At 37.4% G+C, this 24,773-nt stretch overlaps 1 protein-coding gene across 1 annotated transcript; it reads left to right on the top strand.

Annotated features, from left to right (window-relative positions):
* Nucleotides 1-137: 137 nt before the first annotated feature.
* APIP (APAF1 interacting protein) lies at nucleotides 138-23,339 on the top strand. Its single transcript, XM_063094614.1, has 7 exons — nucleotides 138-294; nucleotides 10,755-10,855; nucleotides 15,560-15,608; nucleotides 17,385-17,502; nucleotides 17,836-17,971; nucleotides 22,307-22,474; nucleotides 23,047-23,339. The coding sequence occupies exons 1-7, from the start codon at nucleotides 238-240 to the stop codon at nucleotides 23,144-23,146; spliced, it is 729 nt and encodes a 242-aa protein (XP_062950684.1). The 5' UTR covers nucleotides 138-237; the 3' UTR covers nucleotides 23,147-23,339.
* The last annotated feature ends 1,434 nt before the right edge of the window (nucleotides 23,340-24,773 follow it).

Here is a 24,773-nt window from a genome sequence, read left to right as displayed (position 1 = left end):
GTGTGAAGGCCTCCTAGCCCCGCCTCCAACCTTGTTGGCCACGCCTCCAGGTCAGGCGATGGCGCCTCTGGATCTCCCAGCCAGCGAGGCCCTCCCAGACCCCGCCTTCCGCCCCGCCCCTGGGCTGCTCTCAGCGCCGCCTGACTGCACTTGCGACCTCGCCGTATTAGCCCAGGCGAAGCTGCGGGAGTAAAGCCGAGGTTAGATTGGAAGTAGCGGGTCTTCCTCGCCTGGGACATGTCTGGCTGCCACGCTCCCGAGGGAGACTGTTGCTCCCGGCGACGCGGCGCGCAGGTAGGGGCGGGGCCGCCGGTGCCTGAATTCCTAGGAAACTAGGCGCTGGCTGGGCGCGGCGGCGGGAACTGCGTGCGACCCCCGCGCACCGCGGCGTGCGTAGGTGGAAGTGAGACTGCGGCCCGCCGCATCTGTGACTCAGGTGTGGGCGCTCCGAACCTTGAGAAAGGACAAATTAAGGAGTGGGGAGGGGGGCTGGGCGACTTAAGTAGGTGTTGGTTAGGAACACAGGCCAAAGAAGGAGCCGTGAAGCACCGGAATGGAGTTGAGCCCTCCAGCTTATTTTCTGCGCCCTGGCGACGAGCTGGACACTTGGCACGCGACAGGCGCTCCGGAGAAGTTTGCCGAACCGGAGCAGTACCTCGGTGGCCAGCACTTTTCCTTTGAGCAGTTGCTCCTCGCCTACCTCAATTTAGATTGATTACGCGACCATCGTGGAAACGATTCTTACGTAAGCTGAAGTCTAAAGGAAATCCACTATCAGGTTGCATATATTTCTCATTCACTTATACACACCAACAATTTTATGGAACACCTATGTGCTCAGAGATATAATGGTGACTAAGACAAATGGCCTAGGGTCTAGAGGACAACTAGGTGAATAAACAGTATACAGTGTGATAAGCCCTGCTGAGAAGGCAAGGCAAGTCCCCTAAAATTCGCTCCCTTGTATCTCCCGTTGTTCTTACTTAGGGCTGAAGGTCCCAATAGATTTTATTGCTAAACATTTGTCAACCATTCTCTCGTTTGAATAAGTGACCTTCCCAAAATTAGTAAAGACGACTCTGAGGATAGAATGCTCCATAGGAAAAATTGAATGGAGAGGGAGAAGATCTTGGATACAGGACAGATAATTGGAGATCGTTCCTAGACAGGTGTGTATGCAGAATGAGGAAAGTGAAAGCCACCTGTTAGTAGAAGTATTGCTAAGATGTTTCAATAGCACACGTGTTCATGCCCTCCATAATTAAATCTTGGTGAAATGTCTTCTAAATGAGCATCAAAGAGAACCTTAATTACAGAACCTGAGAATAAACTAGGGTTCTCAAACCAAACGTGGCCTACAGACAACTTGATGGACAGGGATGTTTTGTTTGCTGCACTCAATGTTCATGAAAAATTTGAGCCAACATTTCAAAATTCAGAACAATTTCGACTTCTCTTAATACTTCAGAATATCTGGTGGCACTGTGCCCTCATTCTTTCATTGCATCTGGATTGAGCTGACCAGTGTGCACCATCTTTATCCAGAGCTTGTGCGATCAGATTACTGCAGCTTCCACTACTCATTCTAGATTTGCATATGCACTTAAATACATTAGCCCCTCTATATATTTGTGTTTGCCTGGTTTTACACAAATAAAACAGCAATAAGAAAGGTTTTAAGAAATCATAAAATTTCATTGTGGTTTTAGGGGAGTTGTGGACAATTGAGAGACAGTCTCTTTAGCCTTAAGGAAGGGGAGTGTTCAATTGTAAGTAGTTAATTCAACAAATATTGAGTGAGTACCTACTATGTGCCAGACGTGGATTTAACATAGTGCAAGCTACATCTCATTCCTTCTGCCATAGAGCATGCCGTATAGTGGAAGATACAAATAAGTAAAGAGACAAGGACATGACATGATACTATGATGGGAAAGTTCAGGGAACCGTAGGAGCACAGACTTGAATGGGTTAGAGGACTCCTGAGGAGGAAATGAAGGTTTCAATTGAGGCTTAAAGGATCGGGAAGACATACCATATGAAATGAAGGTAAGGATTTTCCATGTAGAAGAAATAGCATGTACAGAGTCTTAGAGACAAGGGCATGATGTGTTATCATATCAAGAGATGTTTGGTGTTATTGGAACATAAAATAGGGAGCAGAAACTTGGGAAGAAATGAGGCTAAAGAGGAAGCTAGGACCAGACCTAGAGGACTTTATAAGCCGATCTTTGAAATATAGATTTTTATACCTAAAAAAGACATCAGGGAAAAATATCTTTTAACATAATAATTTTATTCAGGAGTAAGCAGAAAGGATTATGATCTGGGAAGCACAGCTATGGGAAGCCACAGGCGCATCCCAAGAGGGGAGGGTAAAGGGAAGCGTTTTTTGGAAAAAAGGAGTTCATGTATGCTGCTTGGCAACAGAGTTCATTGGTTCTAGAAGCTCAAAGCCAGAGCTGGCCTCAGTTTATTGGTAGAGATGCCGTAACTGGGCACGTATTCTTTTGAGGGCATCTTATCTGAATTGCTGCAGTCCTAAAGAAGGAATTTCTTATGGGGTTATTTTAGAAAGTCCTTGAAACAGGCCTTATCTTAGACATGCAAGCATGAACTCTCCTTCTTCAGTGCTTTCCTGGCTCCAATTTGTTTGCGCCTCACAAGAGTGATTTTGTCTGCAACTTTCAAAATACTAAGGGCAATGAGATAGAAAGATGACTGAAGAAACCACATATAGGGGGTGCTTGCTAGAGTTGGAGACTAGAGGCTTGAAGACAAACTAGGATGCTGTGCCAGTAATCCAGGCAAGAGATGCCCATGGCCGCAGTGAGGGATTTAGGCAGTAAAATTAGGAGAATTTGATTATTGACTAGATGTGTGTACTGAGAGAAGGAACCAAGAATGAATTCTAGATTTCTACGTGATTGGAGCCTGGCGGTCTACCAGAAAGAGAACACAGGACAAAGAAGCAGTTTATGATGAGCCTACTGTGGACATGTTGAGTTTGAGGTACATGCTCAGTGTGCAGTACTATAAACAATAGTTGTATTTATGGCTCTCAAGCTCAGGAGAGAGAGCACTGACTTGGAGGTAAAGATTTGGAAGACTTTCTCTCTCCAAAATCTTCCCTCTAGAAACCTGTGTATTTATCGTTTGTTCTTTGATAGTCATCGTCTTCTGAACCCATATTATGTTACTTGCTGCCCTCTATAGCCGTTTATCATCCTTTGCTCTAACTTTCCCAATTGATTTAGGTTTCTTTTTCTTTTTTTTTTTTTTAAAGATGACCGGTAAGGGGATTTTAACCCTTGACTTGGTGTTGTCAGCACCACACTCTCCCAAGTGAGCCACGGGCTGGCTCCTTGATTTATGTTTCATAGACTATTTTCTAGTATTCTGAAGATTCTTCAGGCACTGAGTGTATTATTTTCAGGTCAAATACAGGTTGTGACAGTAATCTCTAAACTGGTTTAACACTTCTGAAATTAAATCCCCAATCACTAATGGCTCTTGAACTGAATTTTTCTGTCAGCAACAGAAGTCAGGGAGTATTTCTCTAAGAGATAAAGCATTTACTCAGAAACTATATATTAACAAAGCCCAGACTCTGAAAGATGCAAACATGAATAAATCATTCTAAGACAGAAGCTTAGGCAGTATAAATGCATATCAGACAGTGGGGGAGAGGAGAAGACTAAGTTACTTAAGAGAAGGACAAAATATTTTGCAAGTACAGAACAGGGGAAGGTAATTTCAAATGGTAATTCATGGAAGGCTAATGGAGAATCTGGCATTTTAGATTGGCCCAGATTTCAAGATAGAAACCAAAAGATGTTTCTAGGGCTGGCATGTAAGCTGTCTTAAGAGGTAGCACTATACAACTGCTGATCATTTTTGCTATATGGGTATATGGGCACATTGTCTAGTTCTCCTTTTTTAAGGGAAACTAGAAACTTGGATTTTTGTATGAAATCTCTTGATTTTAAAGCGTTGGCTCAGATTCTTTCTAAGCATTGTCCAGAGCAAATAAACCACTTCTGGTGAGCCTGATTCAGTCCACAAGATACCAGGTCATAACCTCTGATACGGGACTTTTCTTGATGTAAGAGATGTGATCTTCATTCAACCAATGTTTATTGAGCAAAGCACTGTGGTAAGTATATCTATATCAAGAACATGTTCTCTACCCTTTAGGGAGCTGTGCTTAGTTGGGGAGAAAAACCAGGTAGGCATTGTTTCTATTTTTTAAATTTTATCTTACCTGTCACAGTTTCGTTTATATGTTCACTCTGAATAAATATTTGTTCTTTGATACACTGCAGCACAAGGCCAACTAATCCCCTTGCCCTCTGTTTTCCTTGACCTCATTAGTTCTGTTCATCTTTATCTCCCCCTTACTCTAGCAACCCAGTCTCAAGGTCATACCCTTCCCTGTTCAACCCCTACCCCTTCATCACACTTTTTTGGGTAAGGGACTTTTCTTTTTTGCTACTTTAGTTCTCTCTGTGTACCCTCTGTTAGAGGATCCTCAACACTGTAATTCAAATAATTGCCTTTACTTGAATGCCTCCCATTCAGGCTGCTGAGAACTGGTCACAAGGGATGGAAGGGAGAGACCATTCATCAATTGGTGTCTCTACAAATACTGTGATGTCCTCCCACAGTTAGCTCCTGAGCACCACATGGCAGTTCTCTGGGGAGCTTCCTTTTACATTCCCCTAAGTGGCTATGCCAAAACCTCACCATCTCACCTCTTTCTCTACCCCAAGCTTGTTTTGATGATGATCTTGCCTCCAAAATTGCAAAGAAAAGGAAAGCTATTGGTGTGAAATTTCCAACTTTAATTTCTGCCTCATTCCACCTATAGTATAATGTAAAGGGATCTAGAATGAGACTACCTGCATTCAAATCCTGGCTCTGCCACTCTCTATCTGGGTGGCCTCAGACAAGTTACTCAGTCTTTCTTAGTATGATAGGGTTGTTACAAGGATAAAGTAAAGTAGTCATATAAAGCCTTTAGAATAGTCCCTGGAACAAAATAAGCACCCAATAAATGTTAGCAATGCTTGTTATCATAATATTATTACATAGTTCCCCACATCTTTTCTTTTCCTCCTGTCTAAGACAAATATTTCCTTGTTCTAATTCCAGCTTCTCTGTCTCCACAAAGGCTGACCTATTAAGCCTTTGCTCTCCTGTGCCTTTAATCTCTCCCTGTCTGCTAATTTTACCCCTTAGCATGTAATAGAAAACTGTGTTTATTAATCAGTTTTCCCTTCCATTTCCCTGTCTAGCTGCTCTTCATAGTAATACTATTGAAAGAGTCAGAATTTCATGCCTCCTAGTTTCATTCACTTTTAAATGAAAGTGAGTGAAGCCCACAGCAATCTGGCTTCCACATCCAATCTTTTGAAACAGTTGTTACTTAATATTGTGGTTGACTTAATTTCCAAATGTAGTTGGCCTAGCAAAACCCTTAGCCAGGATGAACCCTGCTCCCCACCTCTTCTGGGCCTGTACTGAGCAGCCGAACATTGCTGGAGAATATTATACAACTGTGCTGCCTGGCCTCACTTCATATTCATGATTCCAACCTCAAATTGGCACTTAACACAGCCCAACAACCTTCCTGTGTTTTCCTGGTAGTTTGCTATCACACTCCCCAAAGTGACTGTTTCACACCTTTTATTCTCTTGTCAAGCTTATTATATCCTGTCCCCAGACTCTCACTCAGCTGCTGATGACTTTGTTTACACTTAAGAAAATAGAGATCATTGGATATAAACTTCCTCACCTTCCTACCACAAAACCTACAAATCTGCCCGAATATGAACCCAACTTCTCCTTCTCATTTTGTAAAATGAAAGCCTAATTCTTCCACTAGTTCACTAGAATCTCCAGGCCATCTCACCTTCTAAAGTTATTTCTCTCCTTCTCCCCATCTCTCTTACTGTGAATCATTTTCTTTCTGATGGGACTATTCTCATTAGCATGGCTTTCAAGTTTCAAACCTGGCCCCTACAAATTCATCTTCTGCCACTTTTAAGCATGTCACCAGTCTGCTCTAGCCAGTTGGTCTGCCCGTAAAGCACTTTCTCACTTCAGGGCCTTCACACCTGTTGTTTCCTCTGCCTGGAGTACTGGACTCTCCCCAACACAAAACCTTGCGTGTTCACACCCATTTTATTCAGCACGCTGTTTTTTTCACATTCTTTAGATAAATGGCACCTGTTCAGACAGGCCTTTCTTGACCACTTTAATCAAAGTCCATCCCTGCTATTTTTCTCTGTCCCTTGTTTGTTTCCTTCTTAACATTTCTTATAATTTATCTATTTTTCTGTTTACTTTTTAAACACTCCTCCCACCCACCCCTGAGTGTAAATTCTTCTAGGGCAGGGACTTTGTCTTGTTCGTGGCTGAATTCCCAGGGCCTAGAATAGTGCTCTTCATGTAGGAAGCACTCAAGTAAATATTTATGACTGACATTCCAGTGAATGTCATCACTAGCCACTTAGCTATTCAGCTAACCAAAAACTTGGGAGTCTTTGAAGGCTTCCTTTCTTTCCTTCAGTTTTCTCACCCGAAGTCTTCTCTTTCTGTTTAACTTTTTAAATATCTTCCAAATTCATATGCATCATCCCTCCCTTACAATTTCGTTTTTAAACTATTTCAGCAGCCTTCTTACTAGGTTAGTCTTTCGTTTTCCTGGTCACCACCCTTCAGTCTCATGTCTCCACCACCACTATAGAAATGTTTCAAATACAAAATCTGATCATAAAGTCCAAACTCCTGTGCATAGTATAGAAGATCCGTTATATTCTGCCTCCCTTCCACCTCCATCCCACAGAAACTTAATTTATAACAAGTTCCAGTGTCTGATGAAATGCCTTTTCTCTTCACCACCTACTTAGCAGCATTCTCCCACAACCCTTCACTAAGACCTAGTTCAGTCATCCTTTCCTCTAGGGACCTTTTCCCTACTCCTCTTCCCTCCCACCAGTAGCTTCGGCTCCCATAATGCCCTGGACCACCTTGTATTATATATTGCTTTGTCTTCTTATAACTGTTAACTTCTTTACTAGATGGTGAGCTCCTCAAGGGTAAATATTTTATCTTAATCATGTTTGTTTCCTCAGAACTTATCACAGTATTTAGCAGTAAAAGTTTGTTGAATGAATGAGTAAAAGGAATATGTAACAGATACCAAAAGAAAGTACATAGAGCACATGCTGTGGCACACAAGTAGAGGAGGGGGTGATCAGTTCCTGCTGGGAATGAGAGAAAGTGTCATGACTGAAGTGGGCGGGGAGCGTGGTGTAAAGTCGAAGGAGAAATTGTACGCAAGGAGACCAAATAGGAAAAGATAACCTTAATACCCTAAATATCAGTCCCTGAAAGAGTTTTTACTATATGGTTGCAAAATAAGAAGAATAAACAATGAAAAAGTGAATTTTTACAAAATTAATTGCATTCAGCTCAAAAGACTACCTTTTATTTGATTATCCTTCCTACTCTGATGTTAAATATGTACCTTCTTTTTTGAAGAAGGTAATAGTGGATGGTTAAATATAATTAATGTTGTAACTAGGCAACCTTATGTCAGTCCCTAAAATTAAAAAAAGAAGAAAACAACAAACGAAAAATCCCTGCTGGTCTTGAAATTCAGAAGTCTGGCAATTACTGATCCAGATTATTAATATAAGAAAACTGATACCCAGAAAGTTTCACTGACTTGCCTTATGGCATATGGCTAGTGGAGGTCAAAGCTCACACCAGGCTCCATGTCTTCTGATTTCTAGTCCACACTTGACTGATATGAAGAAGTAGTCTTTAAGCAGGTGAAGGTGGAAGGGAGGGAGAGAGGGCTTCTGAGTGAAGGTGAAGTTGCAAAGAAAACCAATATGCACAGAGAGGAGAATGAAACAGATGTGCAGAGAGAAAACAAAACACCAAAGAGAAAATCCTGACAACTTTACTGTGCCAGCATCCAGTCCCTTTCTAAGGACCTTGTCAGAAAAAATTGTGAAAGACATTGAAATGAGCAAAAAAGATTACTGGGTGTTTTGGGGTTATCTTTAAGCCATTTTTACAACTCTGTAAATTGTGGACTACTGACAGTAATGCAGATGATTGTATTTCATAGAAAGGAAAGTTGTGTTCAATGGAGATTCATTTATCATTACCCTGTGGATTTAGGTCAGTTTTGCTTTATTTGTAAATTCAGGATTGCTGGTTACTTATGTGTGTGCGTGTGAATTTTCTTTTGAACCATTCATAACATCTCACTGGTTTCCTTATTAATTGATGAGTTAAATAATATCTTTGGTACATGTTTATTTCATATTTGTGTAAGAGTCTCCCAGGAAAAACTATGTCTGAGTAATACATACCTGTATTTGCTCAAAAGAAAAGGTGGGGAAGTGGATTAGAGCCATTATTGACTGTTCCAGATATCTCAGTGACAAGGCTGATTTCCTTAAAATAACTACACAAAAAATTGAAAAAATTAAGTATTGAACCAAAAACTTTTTAAACTTTAATGTTTTTAATACATACAAAATGCTATTAAATGTTTCTCCCTCCTTTACTGTAAATAGGTGATTGCAATCAATCTTTAGATATATATTTCAAAATTCTTATTCTAACTGAAAACCACATCTAATAATAACAGACAAGTAATATTATTGACATTCAGGGGAGAACTTAGATATTAACTAAACCTTTCCTTCTTATCAATTCTTGCTAAAATATATATTTTGATTTTTACTTTCTTATTCTGGGCAGTTTAAATGACTGCATTTTCAAGGGCTGGCTATTTAGCTCAGTTGGTTAGAGTGTGGTGTTGATAAATGACTGCATTTTCACCAAATATATCTCTGTTGGTGCCTGCTAAGTGATTATTTTCTTGAAATTGTGATTTCGTGGGTCTGAATGATTGAATGAAAATTTATTAACAGCAGCTGCCTTATTGTTATTCCCATAGCATGAAGTTGGCTAATTGCTGTAATACCTCAGAACTGGAAAAGACAAAAGGAAAAGGGGAGACCATTTTCTGTAATGTTCGCAATTTGCTGTACAAATTGATTGTTCTAACGTTTGGAAAACTGTAGGAGTCTTCCCATTAGCTGTACTTTAATATATAATTAAAATATCATTTATATCTCTAAAAAAAGAAATAGCATCAATAATTTTGGCTAGATTTTGCAAGGACAGATATAATGCCAACGTGACTTTATTATTAATTTTAATTCAATCATTTTTAATTCTTCAAAATGAGATCCAAAACTAATATTGTGTCACACATTGTACTGAGGGCTTTATATCCATCATATCTCATTTTAACCCTCACAGCGTTCTCATTTTATGGACAGACCCAAAGTCATGTAAGCAATAAAAGGTGTAATGTAGATTTCACTAGGTCTAACTCCTAAGCCTAAGTCAAATCAGAACTTTTAAAAATTTCTGGGCTCCCATAATTTTAAATTTTGAAGGCTACTTGGTCAATCATCATTCATAATACTTACCTAAAATAAAATAGATATGTATAACATTAGCAGTCAATTTGGAAAAATAACATAATTTCACATATTCAGTTGAGTAGCTAAAAATTCAGTCTGTGAAATGATGATTCCTCTTTGGACTCAAAGATGTTTTTTCCCTTTACCCAGAGCCAAGGTCAATAAAGGCAAGCTTTCTTTCTATGCTTTTCTGCACAGTGAGTCTATTTCTTGTTCATTCTTACCTTGAGAGTATATCTGTTCCCTTGTGGTCTCAAGCATATGTCGGGATTTTCTGTCAGATGCCCCCATTTTGAGCAGTACCTAGGTTTTATCTCATGTTTCTAGTGACTTGCATAGCTTTCAAAATTGAAGCCGAGAGTTTTGCAAATACCTTCAGAAAAATTCTGGCTTTGTTGCTTCCTTCCCTCCCAGGGAGTCTTACTCTCATTTCTTTGATAGCCCTTGTGAAACCTTACTTTCTTGCCAGCTCAGCAATTTATTTTGAAATTTTTAAAAAATAATTTATTCAGCATTTTTACTTGTTTTCAAGGTATGGGTTGTATATTATACTGCCAAAAATGGAATTCATTGTATTTCTTCTTTATTGTATTTCTTTTCATTAATTTAAACTGTAAAAAAAGGGGGGGAAAACATTGCACTTTTTTTTTTTAAGTAATCATCGGACTTATATAAAAATAAGGCTTGATGTTTATCTCATTATATGTACATATATTCCCATAAACACATATCTTCATAGACTTGGGTCCAGCAAGTATTACTTGTAATTGTTTGAGTGCTTATGTTAATTGCTTGATTTTATTTTCCATGAGTATATGTTGCTTTAGTAATAAGAGAATACAATAAAATTACTATGGAAAAAAGATAGGACATTTTTGGAATAAAAATAAAATTGAACCAGCACCTAGTATGTGTTGAACATGTAACTATTATAATATCTCATGTATATCGTGCTTTGTACCTTTGAATAAGGTGCTTTGCATAAAGAAATTTTCTGGACAGATTGAAGCATTTTTCTATCAGCATTACATTCTGTTTTCTTTCAGCCATTTCAGTAGATGCTTTACAGTATATACTTCGCATTTCCCCATTTTGTTGTTGCAGCCTGTGCTATAGGGTTGAACTATGTGGCTGCATAAACTTCCTTAAATTGACTTCTTATTAGAAATGTCAGCTTGAATCGTTATGTGATAAAGTCATGTCTATTTTAAAAATCATTATCTTCTTTTTAAGGACAAGGAACATCCAAGATATCTGATCCCAGAACTTTGCAAACAGTTTTACCATTTGGGCTGGGTCACCGGGACTGGAGGAGGAATTAGCTTGAAGCATGGGTAAGTTTCTGGCTGATTTAAGTTCTGGGAATTCTCCATATGAGTAGACCACAGGGAGCCTAACATGTGTTATGTCCAAAGAACAACTGATGATCATTTTTATGTAATTCTGAAGGTATTTATTTTCTAAATGGAAAAATGGATATGTGCATAACTGAATGGGAGCTATGTGCAGAAGTTGCAGATATAATATATAGCAAAGAATTTAAGAACCGTGATTTCTAATGAGAATAATGTGGTCTTCAGTCTTTAGGGTACCAAAGCTAAATAACATGCTGCCAGTAATTCTGGAATTATAAAGATCCTCTCTAGGTAGACAGGATTTGTTTCAAATGTTCAAAAATGTATGTATTTTAAGTCACTTAAATACAGATTACTAACCATTAAAAAAACATAAAAATTGTGTTTTATTCAGTCAGGAGAAAGACTGTATGCCTTCCTAAGCATGTATATTGTTATTAATGAACATAGCACCTGCTGGTCTATACTCAGAGGACAAAACAAGTAGTACTGGACTTAAATTGAAAAAGAAGGAATGCATAGTATTTAATTGCTCATTAGATTTATTATCTTTCCTCCAGGAGGATGAAGAAATAAATAATTTACTAACAATGAAAATAAAGGTTGTGGAATGTCATTCTCCCAAAGGTTTCTGAAATAGGATTAATGTTTTTCCTCCTGAAATGTTTTAGGAATATTATTGTCTGGAGGCTGAGTGTTAAACTGAGTGATGTTGATTTATTTCTTTATCCTAATTCACTTTCTTTAACAAAATTGGATCATTAAAATATTTATATGTTATCAGGTATATATATAGTCATGCCCCCAAGGAGGCTGCATTGCATAGTAAGGAATGGAATGTAAGATATAAACAGAATATTTTGAACAAAAGGGATTTTATGGCATACCACAAGATGATCCTATTGTAATTTTATCTGCTTCAAATTACCAAGTAACTTATGAAATACTAATTGAACAGTGGGAAATGACAAGAGGAGCCTTAGTCAACAACTAATATAGTTATGGGTGTAAATGTGCACTCAGAGTTTAGTAACATCATGTTCTACATAGTAGATCTGCACATCCATCTGTGCCTCTTCTCTTACTATCAACCCAGCTGCTAACGTGTCAGTTCAGCATTGTGCAAGCTTTCAGATTATTTTGCCAAAACTTTCAAGTTGGCCTGTTCATAGCACACCCTATGATAACATTTATTCTTGTTTTATTTATCCATTTGGAAGTTGTGTTCCAGTTATTTGGTTTCCTAGCTGTATTATTTATAATCAATCATATTTTAAATGTTGTCTTTAGTTAGCTACTTTTTATTTCATGTGCAGAAGTAGCTTGTGTATATACAAAATAGAGCTTTCTACCAAACCGAGCTAAAATAAACATTTATAACTAGCTATTTTTTTTAAAAAAAAGGAAGAATTAACATTAGGAGAATGCAGAATTCAAGAGGGAATTTTTTTGATCAAAAAGACATAAAGGACTGTGTTTTTTTCTAGCATAATTTTACTAATCCTTTGGCTGCAATTGAATGTGGCCACCATAAACCACTCACTGGCACGTCTTTTAAAATTAAATGGCTTTTATAGCTCTACAATCAATTTATAGGAAAGTCACAATCGTGTGTAAAATGCTTTCTCCTTGCTTGGACTCCTAATGGGTGAGGAGCTCCTCCTGGAGGTCGCAGATGGAAAGAACCACAGTTTTATGACACTAGAATCTTATTAAATTTGTGCTTTACAGAGTAAAATGGGTATTTTGTAGTGAAATGTTGAATTTTTTCCCTAATATTTAAATAATTTCAGAAGCCCACATCACTAGCTTTATCAGCAATATCATTCTCATGTTCTTAGTGAAAGGTTGGGTTTTTTTTGATGCTTAGGACAAATAAATTTGGAATGAAGTACAAACCCAATAGATGTTTCCAGAATAATATTGACAATAAGCTCTTTGGGGATATAAATTTATTTACTGATTCCAAGGTTTAGATGATACAATTCCAGCTTATGCTAATGGTGTTTGGAACCAAAAGATGTATATAAAAGACACCTTAAGATACAAATAAAGAGTGAAGTCAGAAGGAGAGACTGTAGGACCAAGAAAATAACAGTAATCAAAGCAATTCCAGGATACTCAGCAGGCATTGTGTTCAGATTGGGTCCCTACCATTCAAATTTAGCATTTTCTCTTTTCACAGTGTAATATTGATATGTGTCAGAGACACTAATCCTGTTGCACACCATTAGGATTACAAATAATAAACTCATACTGTAGACAAGATAATTGAGGCATAGTAAGATTTATTTTTTTAGTGACTAGAAAGTAAATAAAAATAGAAGCAACTAAACATAGATGTATCATGAACTCTTAGATTTTGGTCCTTACTTACCATACAGCGAAAGCGTCAGAAGTATAGAGAAATAAATTACAAAACTTAATACTTGGAAATACAGAGTGCTTTTTGTTTGTAGCTTACAGCACCAAGTAAGTACTTCACTTTGGCATGTTTCCCTCCTAAAATAAAAGCTCTGTCATCTTTGTATTTTTATCCAGATATTTCTTTCTTTATAGGTGTAAATATATTTTTTTCTTAAACCTATTTAGCTAATCTCTTAATTACCTAAAATTGATCAAAGTCTAAATTGATTTCCATTTTACAAAGGTAGTAAAAAAAAAAACCAAAAAACAAAACAGGCTTAGCATACCTTATCACTTGAATGAACAGAATAAATAATCTTGGTTTTCCTACTTTGTAGATGGATTTTATTTACCAGCAGACTGTTTTGTACTTTATTTGGGTCTGTTCCCAGGACTTCATAAATTTCTCCCCACGCAAGAAGACTTATGAGTCCACTTACCTGTGGAGATGATTGGACTGTGTACCTACCATCCATGATTCTAGAGTTTCTCTCATGTTACACATGGACAAAGATTTGGATTGCTGGTATTTGTAAAGGGCCCTTTTTAACAGTATAGTTCGCATTCATTTCTGCTGGTTCCCATAGGATTATCCCTCTATGATGTCCTTATGCAGCATGGCTCAAAAACAATAATTACTTCATGAAAGCTTATGCTTGCATACAGCTCACTGTGCATGGATTTCACTCATGTTATCAGGCATACCAAAAATTCACAGATGCTCACATTTCTTACAGGAAATGGCATAGTACTTACATATAACGTACACACATCTTCCCATATACTTTAAGTCATCTCTAGATTACTTTTAATACCTAACACAGTGTAAATGCTATGTAAATAGTTGTTACACTGCATTTTTTCCCTTGTATTTTTTTTATTGTTGTATTGTTATTTTTTTTTCCAGAATATTTTCTGTCCGTGGTTGGTTTAGTCTATGTATGTGGAATCTGCAGATACAGAGGGCTGGCCGTACCAGTTCAGTTTCTCAGGAGATAAGACAATTTTACTCTAAATTTTTCCTCTTATTTTCTACACTTTATCAGTGGAGGCTTAAAGAAACTTTCATTTCACCTTACATTTTTGTCAGATCCAAGTCTATAGCTTTATTAGTAACCCAACTTTTTTTTTTTTGACCGGCAAGGGGATCCCAACCTTCGGCACAGTGTTGTCTGCACCACACTCAACCAGTGAGTGCACCAGCCATCCCTATACAGAATTTGAACCTGCGGCCTAGGCACTACCAGCGCCGCACTCTCCTGAGTGAGCCATGGGGCTGGCCCAGTAACTTTGATGGATTGAGATAGGCCTCCATTCTCATTTTGACCAGGAAACATTTGCTATTTGTTCAGTGTCCCTATGTCTGTGCCTCAGTGGCAGAAGCTAGAGCGTGCAGGTGCTGGCATTTCCTTGGTTTTCATGTAAGTGGAAGCTCATTAATACTCTTTGGCAGCAGCAGAAACTGATAAGTGAGCTAAAGAACCTTTGCTGAGAATGGAGAGGATTTAGAGAAGATTTTGAAGTTATTTCCAGATCAAATTTGAGAGCACCTTGTGGAAAAGGGTAGGAAATAGCATCTTCCTTAGCAGAACATCCTGTAACAGAGATGTCCACATGTAGCCATTCTTCTTCTTTTTAACTTTTTGCAATTGTTTTAGTTGTATTATCAAATATTTCCAAGATACATGTGCTTTTCAAATAGTTAGCATATTGTTCTATCCAAAAAGTAGCCCAGTGTTAATGCTGTAATTTAATAAACTGTCCAGCAGAGGTCTCTGAACTTCATGGTTTATAATAAGAGCAATATTTCAAGCAATAAAATGAAAACCAATTCTTTGCATGACAGAAATCTGCTCCTATTGACTGTATTTTCTCCTGACTGTATTTAAGAATAACTGTAATTCACATATAATAGGATAAACTCTGCTATTTATGTTTAAAAATGCTAGAGACTTATGTTTTCAGATTTTTACTTCTCCTAACTAGGTAAAAGCCTGATTACCAATGATTTTTGCACCATAAAAAGAAAGAAATATATATGAAAACATGAAAAAAAGCAGCTACCAACATTTTACTGTGCCAGAAGCATTTACAAATCCATTAAAGTAGTTTGGTATTCTTTCTAAGCAGCCTAAATCCTTAATTAAATCAAGCAGCTATTTGTATGACTTGATTTATAAAGAACATTAGTGATTGGACTGCAAGAATACAGTTTTCTTTGTGAAAAAGCAGAAAATTAGTTATATAAATACCAATTTCTACATTTTGTGTTACCAGCAATGAAATCTACATTGCTCCTTCAGGAGTGCAAAAGGAACGAATTCAGGTATGGTAAAGGGATCCAAATGTCTTTTCTTCTCTACTTAACTATTGTTTTGTGAAATGGAATTAATTTTAAAAGAAAATGTTAGTTTTGAAGGGTGGTTATATTGTGATAACTTCAACAACTAATAAACAAACATTTGTTGAGTAACTATTAAAGTTTTTTAAGGTGGTAAAGTATCCTGCATGCAACCAGTGTATGTTTTAAAATCTCATTCAACCTGTAGACTGGAAAAGTGAATAGTGCAGCCTTAAATTTTAATTAAAAAGTGATTATAACTTTGCAGACTTATAACAATATCTTTATCAGACTAGTGGGATAATCAGATTGATGGTCTCAGACGGACCAAATTGATTCATATTTCATAATAGCGCTATTCCAATTTCAAAATTTTGAGAAGTCCCATTCTATTAATTCTATAATAATACCTGAAATCTATTTTAAACAAACACACAATACTTAAGTTCTGCCAAAGGTAAGAAAAAAAAGAAGCTGCTTCATTAATAAAACATTTATATTGTAGTTTGTACAACCATGGCAAATGAAAGTTATGTCAGAAATACACATGCATTACTAAGAAGAATCTGTGGATCTACATAATTTCTTAAAACTTTAAGAATAATGTATCTTACTCAGATTGATCTTTCTCAGTACAGTTGTCCCTTGGTATCCATGGTGGATTGGTTCCAGGACCCCTTGTGGATACCAAAATACACAGGTGCTCAAATCTCATATAAAATGGCACAGTATTTACATACAACCTATGCACATCTTTTCATGTACTTTAAGTTATCTCTAGGTTACTTAAAATACCTAATACAATGTGAATGCTATGTAAATCGTTTTTATACTTTATACTGCATTTTTTTTTTGGTTTGTTGTTGTTGTTGTTGTTGTTGTATTTTTTCCCCCAGTATTTGCTATCCATGGTTGGTTGAGTCTACAGACGTGAAATCTGTAGATACAGAAGGCTGGCTGTACCAGTTAAGTTTCTCAGGGGATAAGAAAATTTTACTCTAAATTTTTCCTTTTATGAAATGTGAAAAAAAATTAACACCTATCTGGGAATGCTGATTTCTTAATATAGTATCTCTGAAATATAATTGTGAAATTACAGGGCAAAGCTGGAAAGTTAAATTGATGAAATGAGAGCCGTATCATTACATACATATTAATTTTCCATATCAATTTTTTTCTCCAAATTCTAAAGGAAGGTGATTTTTAAAATTCTCAAAAATATTTTTGTTAGTAGAAAATATTTTTATTTCTCAAAATTGCTAAAATGTTTTGAGAGAAACTATAATTATATGAACATAGTCATGCTTCACTTAACATCAGGAATGCATTCTGAGAAATGCATCCTTAGGCAGTTTTGTCGTGCGAACATTACTGAGTGTACTTACACAAACGTAGATGGTATAGCCTTCTGTATACCTAGGATATATGGTAAAGCCTATTGATGCTAGGCTACAAACCTGGACAGCGTTACTGCACTGAATACTCTGGGCAATTGTAATACAGTGGTAAGTATTTGTGTATCTAAACATATCTACACACAGAAAAGGAATTTTTCAGCTCCATTATAATGTTATGGGACCACCATCATATATGCGGTCCATCACTGACCAAAATGTCATTATGCGGTGCATGACTATACTTAAAATATGAGTTAAATATGTGTTTGTGTTTGTGTGTATACTACATATATACCAGAAAAGGGGCATTTCTAATTGATATTGCATAAGCGTTCTCGTTTGCTTTTTCTCCCTCTATGAATAGCCTGAAGACATGTTTGTTTGTGATATAAATGAACAGGACATAAGTGGACCTCCATCATTTAAGAAGCTAAAAAAAAGCCAGTGTACTCCTCTTTTCATGAATGCTTACACAATGAGAGGTATGTAGAAAATGTATTCAACTTAAAGAATGTTTGCAGAGTAGGCTCCTCTAAATAATGGCAGTTATTATTTTAGTTAATATTTCTTGAAGACGCACTGTGAGCAAGAATTATAAATGTATTGACGCATTCAGGTCTCACATCATCCTATGAGGAAGGTCCATTATTATTCCATTCACCCTCCTACCCTTTGCCAACTGATTATTCCATGCCAGGAAAAATAAGTGTGTAACCACATATAACTGTAGGTAAAAATATAGGCTTAAATTTTTTTTCTTTAAAAGGTATAATTTAGTCTTCATTAAGCATGTGACTTTGTTCTTCCACCTTCAGGAGCTGGCGCAGTGATTCATACCCACTCTAAAGCTGCTGTGATGGCCACCCTTCTCTTTCCAGGACGGGAGTTCAAAATTACACATCAAGAGATGATAAAAGGAATAAGGAAATGTACTTCAGGAGGGTATTATAGGTATTTTCTTTTTCTTACATAATTTGAAAGTCTTTTTCCTTCTCCTTGACAAATTGGATACTGATCTTTCTATGCATGTAATGAGATATCATGGGATCTATGTTAAATAATACTCCACTTAATATTAAACTTCCACATCTGTTCTCAGTAACACCAATCAAGTGGCTTCCCTCCTTCTCCAACCCTACTCCAGTCATGGTAAATCATTAGCAATATGAATAATGAAATGTTTGTTAGAGTAAAATGAAATAAGCCTTGGCTGAGATTTCTATAGAGATGAAAAGATTATGTTCCTGTATTGAGGTACCCAAAGAGCAAGATCTCACCTTCCTTTCGTCTTCAGGAGGTTTGAGCTATGACTAAAGTTTATACTTTATGTTGGTATAATTTTGTACTTCGGAAATATTTTCAGATTTATAAGTTTTATAATTATTTTAAGTAAGTAGATCTCTATATTTTTAGAATTTTTCAGTACAGAAGGTGGCATGGATAGTAAGTATAGAACAGTAATCTTTTAGATAAGTTTTTTTTAATGATACAAAGTTCTCTTTTATTTTTTATTTTTTAAAGAAAATGTAATTTTATTAATATTATTTTTTACATTCTAGGATGTTGTTGTGGAGCAGTTGGGAGGGAGGGGGGGAAAGGGGAAGAAAATGGATTGGAAGAAGGAGGAAGGAGGAGGGGCGGGATTGAGGCCTGTGGCACCCTGATCATTCCCACAAGGGAGACCAGGGGGCTTCCAACGGTGGCTTGGTCATTACGGGGCTGGGTGCAGATGTCAGGGGGATGTGGCAAAAGCCCTCACCCCCTTCCGTCCCAGCTTGGGAACCCGGGACCCTTCTTGCTGCGACTTAGTTGTCATTCCTGGGCTGGTTGCACGTGTCAGCAGAGTGTGGCCAAGGCCCAAGGCCCCCCCACCACCCCAGCTCGGGAGGCCCAGGGCACTACCTGCGGTGGCTTGGTGGTCGCCACTGGGCTGACTGCAGTTGTCAGGGGGGCATGGCTGAGGCCCTCTGCCCCCCACCACCCCGGGTTGGGAGAGCCCTGGGCACTTCCTCTGGTGGCTCGGTGGTCACTGCTGGGCTGGCTGTGCGTGTCAGGGGGGCGTGGCCAAGGCCCTCATCCCCCACGCTTGGGATTGGTTGCAGGTGTTGGGGGGCATTGCTGAGGCCCCCAGCACTCCCCCCTTTCTGACTTGGTAGCCCAGGGGACTTCCAGTCCTTCTAGGTGTAATAAATAGGTGTTCTTTGGTGAAATGAGACCTTTACTAGTTAATATGAAACTTTGTCTCCAGTTGTGGGTACTTTGTTTTTTCTTTCACTTCCGTGTTGGATTATTTGCTGCTCCCACCATTTGATTTCTGACTGGAACTAATTTGTTGTCCTTTGCTCACTTCTGAAATGGGCGAACTTCCTGTGGGGACCACCAGCACTTGAGCTCTGTGGTTGAGCTAAATTGCTGCCTTGCCGCTGATTCCCTGGGGAAGGCTTTTTGTGCAGCTCAGGTTTTAATGGTTGACTTTATAGGTACTTCTGGCTTTTGAAAGATCCAGTGCACCTGGGTTGTGTAGACACTCTGGTCTGGGCCTGAATCTTTTCATCAAACTGTACCCCATGCAGTTCTATATTCCTGACCGATCTCCTCTGAGTGGTCCTATACTGATTGGGGGGTGGATCAATTGTCCTTGCTGTGCCCCAGCATTCACCTGGTGGGCCCATCTCTCCAACTGCCTGTGCTGCAAACACTTCACACAGGATGGGCTGTGTACTGACTCACTGATGGTCCCTTGTGATGACTCACTGGCCTCTGAGTGGCTCCTTTTTTTCAGTTGTTGTGGTTCCTCGCTCCTGTATGGGTCCACGGGAACCCTATTAGTGGTCTTGCTGGCCTGAGGTCACCATGGCCCTCTTCTCCCCTGCCACCTCCAAGCAACTCCAACCAAAGGGCACAGCTGTGGCTTTTGTCGGCTCCTTCTCTGTGTGGTCAGCAGCTCTAGCCTGGAAGTGGCCAGGGCTCGAAACGGTCAGAGCAGTTTTTTTCTTTCTCTCATTATGGCTTTTCCCACCTTCATGCACTCCATAGGTCTCTCCTCCTCTTCCCCTGAGCTCTAGAAGCCCCAGCTTGGCTGTTGTTGCTTTTTTATAGTTGTAAATCAGTTGATTTGTGAGAGAGAGTGACACTGGGGAACATCTATTCAGCTGTCTTGACCAGAAGCCCCCTAAATGAGTTTAAATAAATCCACCAGCCCAGAAAAATGTAGCAATTATTCATAAATCTAGAATATAATGGCCTGAATAAACATGTTCTCAGTGCTCTGGTGCAGGCTAAGCATTGCATTTGAATTTATTAGCATTCTTATTCTTGAACCTTCACTTTTCTTAATTTCTTAAAGGGCCTAATTCTACCTTGTCTTTTTTAGAAGAAAACAGAGCCAGTTTTACTAAAGTGTTCTTACAGCAATATATTATCACTGCATGTAATAGAACGTACATGTTTAAACCAGTGTGCTGAAAAATTAATGTGATTTAATTTCAGTTAATATTTATTGTGTGTCTAAGGCATTCCTCAGCACTGTAAAACACTATTTACACAAGTTAAATATTTAAATTATGAAAAGTATACATACTAAAGAAATAGCTTCATACTGCCTTTTCCATATCTGAGTCTTGAAAGAAAGATATTATGGATGCTATAAATTTTATATGCATTTGTTTGCTTTGGTGAAGAAATAAAAATAGGTTGGAAGAATGTGGGAAATGGTGGGGGGAGGAACAGAGCATAGTAGAGAGCCTTTGGAATTTTGTGGAAAAAAGAATGACATGAATGAAAAGATGCCATTTGTTATACATAACATATACATTTTATATATTATTTTGAATGTTTCAGAATTTGAAGAACAAAAACTTTTTTAAGGTACGCTTTGCAATTCTATTTGAGCTTAGCTGGGAAATGAATAACAGGGTCATTATCACAGCTCAGGAGGCAGTGATATTTTATCTGAATTTGGGGAGAATCTTAAGAGTCTCAAGAATTAAAAATGAAGAGTCAATGAAAGCTGGATAAAGAAAGAAAGGATGGAGTTTTAATATTCTCCACTCTGTTTTTCTTTAAGTTCACCTTTAAAAAGATCCAACTTTAAAAGACTTAGTTCTTACCAGGGGAGGTTAACATGTATAGATATAATTGTCCTCCCTTTTGGAAGTAGTGTGCCTATGGTAGAATGAAAAGAACACTGTCTGATAAAGACTACCCTGGCTCTGTTTCTTATTTAACTTGAAAGGATCAGTATCCTTTCTGTAAAATGAGGGGATTAGCTTGAATTAGCTCTCAGGTCTTATTTTTTTTGTGAAATCATTTTGTACCTGGAAATATTTCTGTCTGTTTGGTGTATGCTTTATGAAAATATGTTTGTGGTTTTCCAGGCCAGTATTGGAAAGATTTGGGACTAGCAACTCATTCCTTCCATATTTAAGGATATTTTATAATTACCTCTGTTTTACTTAAGTGAAATAATAGGCAACTCCACACTGTTAATGATAATGGTTGGCCAAATCTTGATCACATGATAGCTACTTAGTCTATACCTGCCCTACAGTAGCAATTCTGACAATACTATAGCTAGAACTTTTTTGGGGTTAGACACTACAGAGGTAGTAAAAAAGCAGATATTATATTCACAGTGCAAGGGAAATTCATGTAAAAAGGAAAACAGTCCGAATTTTGGTTGGTTATTAATGACCTCAAGAATAGACTTAATTTTACCAGTGACTAAGTTATTTGCTTGAATATTATTAACATTCTGATTTCAAAACATGTATTTACTGATAACAAAGTGGAAGTAAGGGAAGTTCTAACACTAGCTATAGACTTGGCAGTGATCTGAAAATGTTTTCATACCTTTAGTAGTTATCTCTAGAAGGGTCTTGCTATCCTAGTGCCACAAACCACATTTGTATTTATTGCTTTGCCCATCTAAGACATTCTGGAGTCCTGCAGACATGAAATACAATGATTTTTGTATTGTTGGAAAATTCCTACTTCTCTATCATTTCCCATCTCCTGTTAAAAATTATTATTGTCTCTGCTTCAAGGAAATGCTTGTATGATCTTGATGACTTCTTTGTCAAGATTTGGTATACTGTACAAATTTCTGCCATGTAGGATTAGAATGCCTGCCAGATTCCCAAGGTAGCATCTTGTTCATAATTCGGAGTGGCTTTCCAGATATAAAAAGAATGTCTCACTGGTTACTTGGAAAAATTACAAATTGTATATATGAATATTTTTATTTGTTGTAATGGAGTAAAAAAAATGGCTTGGTTCATCTTACAGGTATGATGATATGTTAGTAGTACCCATTATTGAAAATACGCCTGAGGAGAAAGACCTCAAAGAACGAATGGCTCGTGCAATGAATGAATACCCAGACTCCTGTGCAGTACTAGTCAGACGTCATGGAGTATATGTGTGGGGAGAAACATGGGAGAAGGCTAAAACCATGTAAGTGTAAATCAAAGAACCCTTGGGACAAGTCACCACACTCTAAATGTGAAAGAGAACAGAGTATGTTTTATGATTTAAAATGAAGTGTGATTTTTTTGTGTGTTTTGTTGATCATATTGGTTTATATTTAAATAGTTTATTGTTGTTTCTAGTTATTTGATTTTTATTATTGTTCATTCATTAAGAAGAATTTATTGGGTGAGCTGTTATTCGGCAAGGCTCTATGGACATTGATACAAAGAGGAAGGAGACACAGATCCCAAATTACTAAGTTTTATTTCAAAAAGTGGCACATAGTAAGAAATGTAAATTTATATAAGTAGTATACTTTAAACTCCCTTTTATTTCCTGAGAAATATATAATATCCTTGCATGATTCAAAATGATTTCTTTCCATGATTTTAAAAATAATTGGGACAAAATAAGAAAATTTGGGCCTAGAATTGAGGGGAAAAATATGCTAGGAACAAAGAAGAGTTAACTGGATAGAGAGGAGAAATGTGATTGTTTAGGGTTGGAGAAGCGCTTTCAGTAAACACCTTCAGTTCTTTTTGCTTTTTCTCTTACAGGTGTGAATGTTATGACTATTTGTTTGATATTGCTGTATCAATGAAGAAAGTAGGGCTTGATCCTACACAGCTCCCAGTTGGAGAAAATGGAATTGTATAAGCCGAGTGGAAGTTTAATTATATAGACAGATAAAGCTAAACTTAATTATTGCTTAAGGGAAACTTTATTTTTTTAAATGAATTGAAAATTTTCACAACACTATTAACTCGTCATTGAATATTGCAGATGGTCACCTTGAATCTCTTCTGACATTGGATAATATTTGCTTATATTCTTATAATTTTAAGTGACAGGGCAGTGAAATAAAATTTTATACACAATGTCTTATGTTTGTTTTTAAATCATTAATAGCAAAATATCTGACTTTAAATCAATTCCTTTTTCTATACACTCCCAGAGAATTCCTCTTAATCTTTAAAGCTGTTGGTGATAATAACATTCATTGGAAAATTTCCACTTGATTATGGAATGAGCATTTTCTTGTTCTGATATTGGTATCATAAAACTTATGTGAAACAGTAAAGCCAAATGTATCCCTCATTGTTGATGTCAACAGTTTTATAGGGCTGGCTGATTAATCAGATCAGTTGGTTAGAGCACAGCCTTATAACAATACCAAAGTTACATGTTCAGATCCCCATACAGGTCAGCCACTAAAAAAAAAAAAAGTTTTATAAATTTTCCCTATAAGCTTTAGTGTTTCCCTATACTATAACATCGGGGCACTTGTTTTATATTGAGATCAATTGTGAAATTCAAATCAGGTGATACTAATGGAAATTCTCCTAACCAAACAAACCCCAAACCCATAATGTAATCACAAAGTGCTTTGCAAATATAGCCAAAATGTACATCAACTTGATCATAAAGGTTTTATTTGGTTAAAGCTTTTTTTAAATTTGGGGAGAAAATCAATAATGCACCATCTTCAAAATATTAATCTCATATTATTATCATCCATCTTTTGATCTCATTTACCCCAGATGTCTTGCTCTGGCAATTCTCTAACTTCTTCCAGACTTAGTCCCTTGCTCTTAGGATTTTTCACTATCTGTTACTACTTCTCGTCCTTGCTTCCTTCCTTATGAAGCTTAGATTGCATGGTCCAGTATTTGTGCATTGCAAACATCTTAATCCCCTTGTATCTTGCTCCCTCAGTCAGGCTCATCTGGGAAAGACCTCAGTCCTTGTTAAGCCACTTACTTGGCACCTGCACCCAAGCAGCAAGGCCTGAGGGGGAAAATTACACAACCATGTTGACTGATCTCACTTCAAATTTATGACCCCAAATCTCAGATGGTACTCAATACTACCAAACAATCCTGCTTCAGTACCCTAGTAAATTCATCTTCCCAACCTTATGACTATTTCTCCTCACCCTTCTCTTTCATCGAATCTCCAATATTAATACACTACCACCACCAACTCTCAGATGATAACCTCACCTCATACCTAAAGAGATAAAATAGATTCGTTCCAAAGAGAACTCAATACCACCAACCTTCTTACCAGGATAGTTCTAAGATTAGTTCTTCCACTTATGCTTTGGATCCATTATCCTTTGACTTTTTCAAGGGCTTTACTTCTGCAAAGACTCCCCCATTTATCTCATTTCTCTCTTGTATTGTTAATTTTTACCCTCTTAACTGGGTCTTTCCCACGGAAACTTGCTGTACTATCTTCCATCTTAAAACACACACAAACTTTGCCTTCAACCTTCAGCAAA

This window comes from Cynocephalus volans, chromosome 4 (assembly GCF_027409185.1).
Source record: "Cynocephalus volans isolate mCynVol1 chromosome 4, mCynVol1.pri, whole genome shotgun sequence".
Lineage (NCBI taxonomy): Eukaryota > Metazoa > Chordata > Mammalia > Dermoptera > Cynocephalidae > Cynocephalus > Cynocephalus volans.
Note: the sequence above shows the minus strand (reverse complement) of the source record. Positions and strands in the feature narration are given on the sequence as shown.